The 13,718-nt window shown below is 37.2% G+C and overlaps 1 protein-coding gene across 1 annotated transcript in view; it reads right to left on the reverse strand.

The window, feature by feature from the left end:
- Nucleotides 1–10,968, reverse strand: part of jak2b (Janus kinase 2b) — a 31,382-nt gene extending 20,414 nt beyond the window's left edge. Inside the window, exons 1-8 of the mRNA XM_079251352.1 lie at nucleotides 10,527–10,968; nucleotides 7,732–7,968; nucleotides 7,313–7,436; nucleotides 7,093–7,210; nucleotides 2,959–3,104; nucleotides 2,291–2,582; nucleotides 1,151–1,270; nucleotides 874–1,031 (exon numbers count right to left, since the gene is read on the reverse strand). Of these exons, the coding sequence (XP_079107478.1) occupies nucleotides 874–1,031; nucleotides 1,151–1,270; nucleotides 2,291–2,582; nucleotides 2,959–3,104; nucleotides 7,093–7,210; nucleotides 7,313–7,436; nucleotides 7,732–7,963 (1,190 nt within the window). The 5' untranslated portion in view covers nucleotides 7,964–7,968; nucleotides 10,527–10,968. The remainder of the gene's footprint in view (nucleotides 1–873; nucleotides 1,032–1,150; nucleotides 1,271–2,290; nucleotides 2,583–2,958; nucleotides 3,105–7,092; nucleotides 7,211–7,312; nucleotides 7,437–7,731; nucleotides 7,969–10,526) is intronic.
- Between the last annotated feature and the right edge of the window lie 2,750 nt (nucleotides 10,969–13,718).

Consider the following 13,718-nt stretch of genomic DNA (forward strand, 5'->3'; position numbering starts at 1 on the left):
CTGTGAGAGGAGAATTAACTGTGTTTTCTCTTCTGCCATCTTTATCTCTAAAACAAGCAACATTTTGCACAACCACATGACATCGCAGACTTAAGAAACTGAATACGAGAAATCTACAACTCCGTAGACCAACTTTGAACCACTTACCAATGCAGTCTTCTAGATACACCTCACAATATCTAAAACTAGCACCAATTCTGTGATGGCTGGTTATGTTCTCATGTTCATACACAGGCCAAGACTTTATGTCCAAACTGCTAGTTGGACACAGTTCACGCATTTATGTTTTTCAAATGCAGGAGTTGTGCATCTGTCCTCAAACGGCCATCAGCTGAGGTGAATTATACATGTTACTTATTTTGACTTCCTACCGCTCAGAGAATGAGAACTGTTAAAATCTTAATGATGCTCTCAACCAGAATGTGCATCTTTCATTGTTCTTGCTGTATCTCAGAAAGAACTGGCTATCTTTTAAAAACCAACGTTCAGACACTTAACATAAACATTCTGCTCCATCTATTAAATGCATTTGTAAACTGACAAACTCTCCTCATATCTTTGAGCTTTTTGTTACAACTATAAAATTAGGAGAAACTGTCACAGTTTCTGTGGTTTTATTCCAGCGCCATGACTCATTGCAATGACACAGTACATGTTAGATGGATGCAAGTATCAAACAAACAAAACTAATGGGGTTTGGAGCTGGTTAAAGCCTTGCACAAGCAAGATTAGTTTACTATAAAAACATGGAAACATGGTGTGGAAAGACAATATGCATTTCAAATCTATCAAAGAAACGTTTAACAAAACTTTAAGATATTTTATACCATGTCAACTAATTAAGTAAATGAGTAACATTTTACTAAAACTTACGAAATGGGGCCGTGGCAATGAGAGTTTAAAGCCTCAACAAGTCTAGGAGGAGCCACTTCTTTACAAAGGTAGTGATGTGCATCTGTGGTGAGCCGATAGTAGCCATCGATCAGGGAAACAAAGGACAGGGCTTCAGACAGCTTGGGAAACTCAAGCTCCTAAGCATGAACAAAGAAAGAGCAAAACAATTAGAATCTCCACATTTTCTGTTAGATGTGATCAAGTGAGACTAATGTTTCAAAGTGACACGTGAAAGACGTTATTTTGGAAAAATTACCAGATTTTTGCCATCTTGCTTACTGATGGTGACCATCCGGCTTTCTGCAGCATCCTCTTTGCTTGCCTGTTTGATGTTGATGTCAGTGACATCAGGGAAGTCGCACAAAGTCTGCAGCTCCTGGACAAATAACAAAAGTAAGTTTTTCTTTTTATAATAAAGAGCAGTAATAGATAATTTCATTTTCCAATCCAATCCACTTTCTTTATTCAGCAGATTTTATAAATGTAAACGGTTTTTTAAAGTGCTGCACGAGTAAAAGAAAAACAATGTTAAAATACTAAAATACAAGCAATAGATACAAATAAGCATAAAATAAATCACAATAAACAGGCAATAAATAATTTAATAACATTAAATTAAAAAAGACACAGAGGACCACACAACTCACGCAGTGTTAAAAGCCAGAGAATAAAAGTTAGTGTTACGACGAGACTTAAAACACTCCAGGGTGGCAGCCGTATTGACATGGAGGGGAGGAAGGGCATTCCACAGTTTAGGTCCTGCCTCCTCTTCAGGACGATAAGCTAGCGGTGCTCTTCTGACCTCAGAGCGTGCGGCGGAGTGTACATTTGGATGAGGTTAGAAATGTATTTAGGGGCCAGTCCATTCAGGAGAGATGTGCTCATGGTTTTTGTTTCCTGTTAAAAGGCGTACATTGACATTTTGGACGAACTGCAGTCGATAAAGTGCGCTGTGATTAATTCCAGAATAAAGTGCGTTGCAGTCGTCCAGATGCGAGGAAATAAAAACATACATGACGCACTCAAAATCAGAGGATAAAAAAAAAAAAAGGTTTAATTTTAACTAAAAAGCGAAGATGAGAAAAAACTACTTGTCACAACCTCATTAACTTGTCTATCAAGTTTAAGTTCCGAGTCCATCATCACGCAGTGGCCTTGCTGTACTGACTGACGGCCCACGTCTGACAAAGAGCTGGCACTGACACTGGGCCCAAACGTTATTTCCTCAGTCTTGATCTCATTCAGATTTTAAAAATTTTAGGCCAACCAGACCATGACATCATTTTGAGTATAATTACTTGGGTATGAAAGGCTCCCAGCTGAGTTACAATGATCCGTATGAAAATCAGCTTAATATGATACAATGCATCACAAAAACTAAATGACAGGTACCAACCTGGTCAGAATCTTTCAATTTTTCTCGACACCACTGTATTCCAGTGTCCGCTGCAACCAGGACGATGAGCTGTTCGCTGGATGGATCCTTGACTTCAAAGGTTTCTGTATAGAAGGCTGTATCCAGCGACTCTATACTGATGAGGTATTTAAGCTTCAGATCACGGACTGTGGTTCGACACTGACTGAACTGCTGGATGAAGCGCTTGAAGCGGAAGCGGATTCGTTTACGTGTTAAGAAATTGCAGTCCTGGATCTGAGTTCTCATGTCCTTTGGCAAGAAGGACTTGTAACTGAAAGAGACAAGCAGATTCCTTTGTCAGCACATATCCATATGCCTAAAATTCCTGAAATATTTCAGATTATGGCATTCGTACACCAAAAAGCATAGGATGAATGGGTTTGTTCTCTTCCATTTCTTTGTTCAAAAGATATGTTGACTATAACAAGGTTAAAGAATACAGGGTCTATGCTCCTCCACATAAACAGACAGAGAATTAATCTGGTAATTGCACTCAACAATAAACACAACATTTAGTGTAGAGCTTGTGCAGATGAACAAACCACCCATCCCACCATTTATTTTAGAGTTTAGACTGTAGACAATTCAATTACTTTCCAACTAATTAAATGAAGTACATTGAAGTTTTTTTTCCTGTTTGTAAGTACCTTATAGTGTGATAAATGTCCAGAGGGGACATCTGTCTCTCCTTAGCCGTTCTTGTCATGTCTAGCACAGCCATACCAAGGCACTCTTCTTGTGTTTCATGAGAGTTGGGAATCTTCACCAAACCATTCACAAAGTCATTCCTCCACTGGACAAAAAAAAATTAGAGGAACAAAATGGAGTTAACAAAAACAATCAATGTAACTTGTCAGAGTAGACATACACCAATCTGCTTTTTTGGGTTCCATTCTGATTATCATATCTGTAATTTGGATATTGGCCAATATTAAAATAATTTTACATCAACATAATTGTGATTATTGTCAGTATAGCTGTGATTGCATAATGTTTTATTAGACTGGAGTAAAACACAACACTTCCTAGTAAGAGACTGAAACAGAACACGTCAGCAAGTGTTTCCTGCACTCTTTTCTCTTCCCTTATTATCTGAACAACTTTTTATCCTGGAAACCTTGGCTGCAAATACAATTTAATTTACTGCCTTGATTTGTTATTTTTCCAGACAAAAAAAAAAGTATCATTTTTGACTTGCTAAATTAGCAAAGGCAGCTCATTCCCCATCACACTCACAAGTGCAGGTATTTGGCAATGCTGTGTCCTAACTAGAAACTCAGAGCTAAAAAACTAAATTACATGTAATTATTTATCTACACAAGTTCTAAAGTAAATATTTTATGAACCAATTCTGCATCAACATATCTTGTTTGGCTTAAACCTGCATACTACTTTTAATTTCTAAACACAAAACAATGAGAGGTCCATCTGTACAATGCAAGGTGGATCAGGGATCAGCAGGATGTATGATCAATGAATCACGTCAATATCGGAACTCAATACAGACACTGGATGGAATCGGCCCCAACTCTAAATTAAAGTTCGAGAAAATGTCAGTCAGCATTTATGTTGAAACATGCCTTAACAAAACTTTGTCTGAAGTCTTGGGCTTCCATGTGATTTAGGCCAATTTTAATAAAGCGTGCATGGATAAGATGTTTAGCTCACCCACAGTTACAGGATAAATCTACAACCAAAAGGATTTTCATTCATTTGTAAGCATGTAGAATTTTTGAGCTACAACCAGAAAAGGAATATCATTAGGTTTCCAAGTAAACCAGCATGGATTTGTTATGGTTAGTGCAAAGCAGGTTGCTTGACTATGTGACACTTACTGTATACAGATACAATTTAAATGTATTTAAATTCATTGTTTATATCTTTCCTCACACTTTCACTTATTCCTTCTCAAATAGGGCAGATGCTCATGTAAATTCAATGTTTTCTCAAACTCTTTGCAGCCTCAAGTGTGACTAAATAACAGCCTAAAGGAAGTTAAACATGACAAGCTCGCAGTAACATATTTTTCTTTTCTTGCAGGCCCACATATGTATAATGATGCACGATAGAAGATCACAAATAAGCAATCAATGACCTTTCTATCTTGCAAACCTGACGTGAATCTGACGTCAGGTCTGCAACTCTTGTTTTGACTTTAATAAGTCAGTGTGAACACAAAACACAACTGATTTACAAGGCAACGCTGGGTCTTTTTTATTTTCGCTTTATTTATTCATTCACTTATTTAGTCTTGCCATGAATGTAAGCTTGCACAAACAAAAATAACTACAGTGTATTATTTATTTAAAATAATTACAGTGTATTATTTATTTAACTTTGTCTTTGACAGATTTCTTGAATAATGGACATTTCTAAAAAATATGGAGCATACTTAAATACGAGCAAATACCCTATAATTTCTTACTGAAAATGGAGACTTTGAATTTCCTTTAGCTCCTATTGCTTAGTGTCCTCAAAAGATGCAGAAATAAACTCCTGGCAAGAACACACAGTGACTCAGTCCGTGATTAAACTATAGTTTATTCCAAAGCTTCCTTCAAAAAGTAAAAACAACATCTGCCCAGCATGAATGTTAGCATGTGCACTGGCTCAATAGCTGCAAATACAACGTACTTAAATGACCCCCTTGGCACCGCTTTCTTTCTCGCTTCTAGGTCCAAGCCACAGGCATAAATCCCCATAATCCTTCAGTTCATGAAAAGGTCAATTCAAGTCTTAGTTTAGAGTCAAATACACTGCTAACGTTTCTATGGCAATGAAATTCAGTTTATTTTTGCTAATTTGTGTCATGCCAAACCTTAATGATTTATTTAAAGGGGTGCTATTATGGTATTTGGAGTTTTCTGAGCTTTCTACAGTGTTACAGTGTTGAATCCTCATCAGACATGTGAACAGCACTGTTTTTTCTCACCTAAACACATGTTTGAGTTTGAGTTCCAGCACGCTCTCCGTTCGGTTTCCATGGCAACGAAAAACGCGTCGTTTTAGAAAGTTTTTTCTACTTCGAAATCCTTGTGATGTCCCGGGGGATAAGATTCGGTGATTGGTTACCTTCTACTGGTTAACAAGGGCATGTACAAATAAATCAGGCGGGTGGAAAACGTTGGATAAAGTTATTTCCAACGATGGCTGGTGAGTTTACCAAAGAGAGACATCCGGCTGCATTCGTTGCTGTGGGTTGCTGTTTTCCACTTTGTTTTCAGGGTCTGATTCAGGTTCCAACATGTAGGGCTGTATGCTATGTGTTGACATTGTATTTTGTATTTTTCATTGAGTTCATATGAGCAATGACGGCAAAAGCAGTTGTGTTGCAAGCTCCCAATGGAATTCAGTGGCGGGAGGCAGAGTTTAATGCGGAAGAATCTCAATCCACTCGTTTTGCCCACAGGCTGATCTGACAGCCTATGGAGAGGGTCGGTCTGAAGTAAATAAAGCGATTTGTGACAATAACTCGATCAATCTCAGCCCTTCTGGGCTCAGAAATAAAAATAAATTAGCCTGAAATGCACATAATAGTTCCACTTTAAACAAGCTGGTATCTTCCTTCACCTTTTTATCCTGTGCAGTTATTTTATCACTAGTACAACAAGGAAAACACTCTAAACTGAACACATTGCTTTGAGCAAAAACACAGGGACACATACTAAAGTCGAGTAGGGAAAGGCAATTTTTAAAATTTATTGACTTTTAGGCTTTCCATGAGATGGGGTAGATTCCCAAAAGCTTACTTCCACATAATCCCTTTGTTCAAAAAGAGGTCTTTACTGGCTTGAGTTGCATTATACATGTATAATTCTACTGCAAGTAGTAGCCATTATTAAGTTCTGACACCTAAGTGAAGGGAGCTCTGATGATTTGTCTGAAAAGGTTTCTGGTGTAGTTTCTTTGTCCATACTAAATGTTAGTACGTTTTAAAACATGTTAACCTGGCAACACTGTGGGGCTAAGAAGACAGTCACTTCCATCCTCTGTATCCAGTCTATATATGGGGAATGAAAAATAAAAAAACCTGACTAAACGAAAGAGAAAAAAAAAACAAAAACAAAAAAACATAGCTTCACTATCTATATGACACTGACTATTTTAGGTGCTCAGAACTCTACATAAAAGTTTACATCTGTTCAATACTACCAAACAATGACATACTCCTGAGGCTTCCTAAAGTCTGAAGAAGCTTCCTGCTTTGCCATGTCAGTTACTGAGCCTTGCAGGCATGCACAGTGGACTATTTTTATATGACAAAAATCTGTGTTGCAGCTTTGAATGTGTCAGACAAAGACAGGAACTACAGGCGTTTATGGACAATGGCCACAGAGAAGTTTACGAAAGTACACAAGAAGGCTGAGATTTCATTTCTTCGTTGCTACTAAAAGAGTCTCAAACTTTTGTGCACACAACTTTCTATTTTGCATCCAAGTAGCAACATTTTTTCAAGCGGAAATAAGTTCCTTGTATCCAGCTAAACCAAGTGAAAATGCCAGCTCCACTTGCATGTATGGGTACGTAATGTATGGAATAGAGAGGAAAACAATAAACATTGCAGTTGTCACATTTCTATTTTAATCTGCTTTGTCAATGTGTAAATCTGAACCAGTACACCAAATCATAACTTAAAAACTGCTGATGTAATGTGGTTGGTTTTCTACAACAGTGGGGTGTAAGGCTACACACAGAGCTGTATTATATATAGTTTTTTTTTTAACCAACACACATACTATGTTATTTAAATAACATAAAGAGGGTTACATATAGATGCTTACCTGAGAGAAGAGGTAGGACATTACAAAATCATCAAGAACAGGACTTTCTGACCCCTTTTTGATCCCGTATCGATAAGCCCTGGATGCTCCACTACTATACCACCCAGGGAAGTAATACCTGCCAATGTGAGGAACAAAGAATTTAAGTAAAAGGGATGTTTAAGTTCTAATATGTAAAAACATTTATGGGACATGCAGAGGTAAAAATAATGTATGCTACCGTATTCTAAAAAACACATCTTCCGAGGCCGAATCATCAAGCTGGAAGATGTGGTTGGGGGAAAACCACAAGCGATCTCGCTCTCGGAAGAGACCAAAGAGGCTGTAGTACAGAGGTGATATACCTGCAGAGTTTTTGGAGAAAGGGATGAAAAATAAGCAAATTATGTTCTGGAACCTAGTATTAGATTATATATACACATACTATAATAGGCCACAATGCAGGACATGCATAAGAAAAAATTGTTTTAAGTACCCACACAGGTGAATATAAGGTCAATAAATATTGTCTAAAATGTCAGTTGTGCTTTGGTTTATCACCAAACACATAACATGCAGGTGAGTGTAGTCTCACCCCCTTGCATGGCCCTGTCATAGACTACTAAAGTCATATTAGAACTGCACAGTTTGAGTACTCACTGCATGCTTTGGCTGCATTTACACACAGCTCTTCAGCCACATAATCCCCAGGTGGGTAGCTGAGAAAGCTGCAGTTGGCTGCTTCCTGGCTGCTCTGATACAAATGAAGCCTCAGAACGGCAGTAGCTGGTCTTGTGTCTGAAGATTCCCGATGGGCGGTACCATTTTGGTGCACTGCAGGGCACGAGTTTGTCACAGTGTCCATAACTGGCAGGGAAGCCATAAGCAACATCCAACCTTAAGTCAATTGTAAGCAAAATGTTAGCAGGAATGATGGCAGCGGCTTCATTTCCATACAAATGTAATATCACGGTCAGGGTACGTGATATGAACTGCTGCATAGAGTAACAAAGTGTTACATAAAGATGCAGTACAGAAGAACCATTGTCAGGAAAAGGGTTACAAAATCTGTAAATCTAATTCTGTGAGTGACAGTTACGAAACAGTCAGATGTTTCTTTGTGAATTGAATATAGAGATATCGATCCCATCTTTGTCATTCTGTTACATTTTAAACAATCCCCTTTACAGTCTTATATCACACTTTCTGCACATACCATCTTCAGTTGGGCTTAATCCATTATTCTTTCTGACTTGGTAGAAGCACAAAGCATCTGTTCTTTGGAACAGCAGCCTTTTTACATTAGTGTTGTTTCCCCTTGTCCCAAATACAGACACAGGGTTTCTATTAAGGCTTTTATGGACATTTTAAACACAGAAATAGGTTGACGGATGCAGCAAGTTGACCCCATGTTCAGAAAACACTGATTTGTGTTGTTTAAGTCCAGACCAATTAATGTAAACCTAACCATGTACACTAAATTTGCAATTTGTAATTAAAGGAAACACCACACTACTATTATAGCAGATTGAGGGCTGAAATATCAATCAAACCTGGGTGAATTCTTTCCACAACCTATGCAGGTTATGTTGTTACTGTGGTCCTGTAGCAGCTTTTAAATGCAACACACTGAGCACCTAAACATAAAAAGATATTTTCACTCCTTAACATTGGAGATTTACAAGAGAATGCAGAAGGTTTGGTCCAGACTTTTTATATTATTCTACTAGAAATGCACAATGGCAGGTAGAACTGTGAGGGATGCAGCATGAAGGCGAATTCATTGTAGACAGAGTCCAAAGAATACAAGGTATGATATAAATAAGAACAGTGTGGAAATTGCTTTGATTTGTGTACAACATGCAAAGTTTTTTTTTTTATCACTACAGTGCATATAAAATGCATCCACTACAGAACAGTGTACAAACCCTGAACATTTTGCAACATGCACTGGCAGAAAATACACTACGAGATATTCATTTACTACCACTCTCCCTCATCTTCTGGATGTTTTAGATGGCTATACATTGCTCCCCAAGCAGTATAGACAAAACGCTGCACTTCTGTTTTCATATGCTACTCTGGACTATCTCTGAAAAAGTTCATGATTGCATCACATGGGAATTCACCATTACATATAAAACTGCTTAGTCTCTTTCATTTCTTCCCACCTGGTAGGAACCGCAGATCAGGACTAACAGGTACTCAAACAGCTTTACTCCCACTATCCATCCATCCTCTACTGCTTATCCAGGGCTTTGCCCCCACTACAGTCGCTTAGCTGAACAGTTTAACAGATAACCAGTAGATCAATGCAAATCACGTTCCTCTTTTTTATGCTGCTGCAATATTCTATATAGTGCATATTTGCATATATGTAAGTCGCTCTGTAAACATAAGGCAACTAGTTTTCAAACTATTTATTTAAATACTTTTTTACTTATTAATCATTTTATTTATTGTATTGCTCCTTACCAGAGAGAAAACATCTGCTGGCAGCTTAGATATGCTCTAATGGCAAGTAAATGGTTACTTTTTTCCCCCCCTTACATACTGTTTGTACTCAGAAAGAAGGTTCTGAAAGGTTCTCCAACTCAATCTGTTGAGGCTATTATGAATTGGCTTTCATAATGTTTTTTTTTCCTGTCTGTAAAGCGTCTTAAGATTGCATTGCCGTGATTTGACTCTATATAAATAGTTGATAGTTGGTTAAAAAAAAAAAAGAAGAAGAAGAAGAATGGTTTCCTAACTGCAGCACACATCTTAAATACTGTTTTGTTCAAGACATCGGCTTTAAAACAATGTAGCCAGGTTTTACATTTCTCATAGATCTCAGAAACTGTGCTAAAATAACAGTTCCACACTGCTCACATGGACTGCATCCATATTTGTAATTTGATTAAGTCAATTCAGATTAAATATAACACGGAGGGATTGAATAGTACTAAACTACTTATGCTTTTCTAATTTTACCATAGTAAGGGTTTATTTTTAAAGCTGGATACCAACTAGTTCTAGGGTATTTTTGCCCTGCTGTACTCTTATATCAACCAATGTAAAAGACCTGAATACTTCTGCAAAGTCAGTGCATTTTCTGCACAATTTCTCTTAGTGTGACAGGTGTAAAGCTCACTCGGAGGTTTGTTGTATCCCATTACATGCAACTGGTTCGATTGTAACATTGCAAATACCATGCCAAATGTTTTTAACTCGTGAACAGGGTCACTGCATTAAGGCCTGGATCTTTTGAGCAATGGTTAGCTGTAGCGTCAATAAATAACGTAACGCTAGCAACCTCACACCCATCAATGTATGTTTAACACTAGATTACATGAAGATTGCACACATAAGTGCATTGGAGAAAACATACTAAGGTGAGAGGTTTTAAATTGTATATTCTACACGCACAGAGGATAAAGGCTGTCAATGAAATATTAGAGAAGATAAATACTTACTCTGGTAGATGATCCAGACGTGCAGCTAATAGCCTTCTGCTAACTTCTAAGGCCAGCGAGCAGCCAGGAGCAGAGTTTTACAGCTGCTGCTTTGTGATTTTGATAACAAATAGTCAAACTGTTGACTGGATAAATTGTAATTTCAGAATCCTTATGGAAATATTCATATGAATATGAATATTTCCATGTCTTAGTCAGCTGACTAGCTGACTAAACTGCTGTATGAGCTACCTCTAGCCAGTATAGCATTAGCCATCTCTCTCCGCAGGAACTTCTGTCGTTTGTCTTGTCAATCGTCTAACTTGCGCAAATGCTGGCTAAAAACAGGGTTTTTAAATATCTAGCATGATAATACGGAACTCCTTTTATAACTAAACACATCCTTAAATTATAACACTGGTCATATTTTAAAAAGAAAAGCTACATAAGTGAGAAATTGTCACCTGAACTGTGACCGAATGCTAGCTACTTTGCCAGTAACTGCGCCGCCGCTCTGACTGAGTCAACAAACCAGCCTCTCCCACCATACTAATGCTGCATTTACTGACAGTCGGAAATCTCATAAACATGTTAGAAATGATGCCCCCACCCCCCTCTTCCCACATACTAATAAGTGTCAGTTACCATTCAGTCAGCCTTTGAGGTTAAAAACTTGGTTATTGGGTCAGTAAATAAGCTAATGCCTCATAAAAAAAGAGAAAGGACAAATGTTTGGATAATTTTTTGGTTATGACTCCTTTGTGACAAATCAGTTTTATCCAACTGAATGCAGGTTGCATTTGGAAAATTCTGATAATAAAAAGAAGTCCTTATGTTGTAATATAACTTTACAAGTTTTCATATTTGGAGTTGACATCTTCATTTTTGTTCTGGCTAGATATATTTATCACCTTGTCCTTTGCAAAATTGACCAACTCAACAGACGTCAAACATTACATGTTCTATAAAGGTAGCATGAAAAGAAAAGTAAAGAGAATTGTGTTTGGTCAATTATTTCTCCTCTTTAGTAATAATTTTTGGTGTTGTCTGATTTGTCAAGGACTGTGCATTTGTGAAAAAAAATAGCAAAGGTCAACTTGTGGGTATTGTTTCTACAAAATGTGTAAAAATCCCATGCAATACTCTCCTGTTGATATGCCAGGTGTGTATCAGAGACAGATGTATGACTGGTTTACTTGAATAACAGAGAGACATATCTGAATAAGATTCTGGGGCCTGTCTCTGGGATCTTGGCACTACTTCATCTTCCAGGATGACAACATTTTATTCAATAGAACTGGGTTTATAAGAGACTCCCTTTCAGAATTCGGGATTGGAGAGGGAAAACTGGCCAGTCAGGACACCAGAACTCAACCACACTGAGCCCTTGTGGGATCAGCTTAGGCATTCTGTATGTGCATGAGTGACCATTACAAATATGTTGGTTGCCGTTTAACAATTCCTGGTTAAAGAATAGGATGCAGTCCCACATCGGTTTGTGACCAAACTGTTGAGAATGAGGGGGGAAGTTGCAGGATGTTCTGACTTTATATGGTTCTGCCATATGCTACTGAGACAATGTAGAATGAATAAAGTCTAAAAATGCCAAGTATTTGTTGGTTTTTTTCTGTGTCATCACTGCAGTAAAGTGCAATCATCCAATCCACCAAGCAGCTCAAAACATGAATGAAAACAATGGAGATAATATTGCAGTGGATTTGGCATACATTTTGAGTGGCTATGCATATACTTCTGGCATATTGTTCATTTTACTGAAGCATTGTTCTTACAAGTTACACCTCATATTAAAGCTGACTAACCAGACTTCCTGACAATTTCTAATCCATCACTATTAGATATCACGTATAAAATTAATGTAGGACTATGATTTAGGGTGGAAATCACAACACTGCAGAGGTCATCACTCTCTGAGATGATTAAAATGCCACCTGACAAATTGTAATACCTAAATGGATAATTTAAATGTCATATTTAAAGTATTTGGAAGTTGTGAAGAAATGTTGAAACAAACGTCCCTGGGAAAACAAATAACTACTTTACATCTTAGATGTTCTTATTTCTTGTCACTTTATTTGCTATTGTTACTTATTGTGGTTTTTGAATGCAGTTGCAAAGAATTTCCGTTTGGAGATGAATAAAGTATTTCTGAATCTGAATCTGACGTTCCCGTGAATACATGAGATATTCAACAACAGAACACTTACTGTTTAGAGATTTGAGTGTTTTGTTTTCTTAAATTGTCTAACTTTAAGTGTGAAAAATGGTAAAAATAAATAAATAAATAAAATACTTGATACTATCAGCATTGGCACTTGATGCTATGTTGAGCAGTGTCAATGTACAGACCTGCATACTTGTTCATTATAATGTTCAACAAACAAAATAGCCCTGAAAGTCTTTTATGCAAATATTTTTAAAAGTCATATTCTCCTCACATATATTTATAGCTGGTAGTACAAAAAGAAGGGTGATGAGTGAGTTTTTCACCCCCTCAGAGAGATTTTCAATTGTAAAAAACAAAGACAGTTGTTCAGAACTTTATTAGAAAAAGAGACAAACGCTCACAAACTTATTAATGTGAATAACATTAATAGAAAGAGTCAAATGCTCACAAATACAGCAATTTTTATTTTTCTAAAAGAAAAAAATAGATGATCGCCCTTTTAAGTCAGTACTTTCATTCAAGGCTTTGCTTTGAAGGTGCCTGAAGATGGGCTGAGTCGTAATGTCAGTCGGGGTCACATTGCTGGTGATAATTGAACAATATATATATTTTTTAGTTCCCAGCAGATTTATCAAAAGGTTGCCCAATTTACCTGATGTCACCATACAGACATAATCTATAACGGCTTCAAAGCCCTTTCAACTTCACCTCATCAGTGTGTGAAATAAAGTGTGAACTTACACTACAAAGGAACTCAATTTTATAAACACATTTCTGGTGCAGTGGGTTTTGAGAGTATTTGTACATATTTTCATAATTATTAATTACAATCAATATGTGAACACATTTCTATGTCTGTATACCTACATGTTTGTGCTGTAAATGCAGATTTTTCTTTTTTCAAATGTGAGCAATTGTCTGTTTTTCTTTTAGTGTTTTGAGCAACCGTCTTGTGAGCATTTGCCATGGAGTCAAATGTGAGGAAAGCAGCATCTTTACACTGGATGAGTCTCCAACTTCTTTTCCTG

This window comes from Telmatherina bonti (genome assembly GCF_933228915.1).
Source record: "Telmatherina bonti genome assembly, chromosome: 13".
Classification (NCBI taxonomy): Eukaryota; Metazoa; Chordata; class Actinopteri; order Atheriniformes; family Telmatherinidae; genus Telmatherina; species Telmatherina bonti.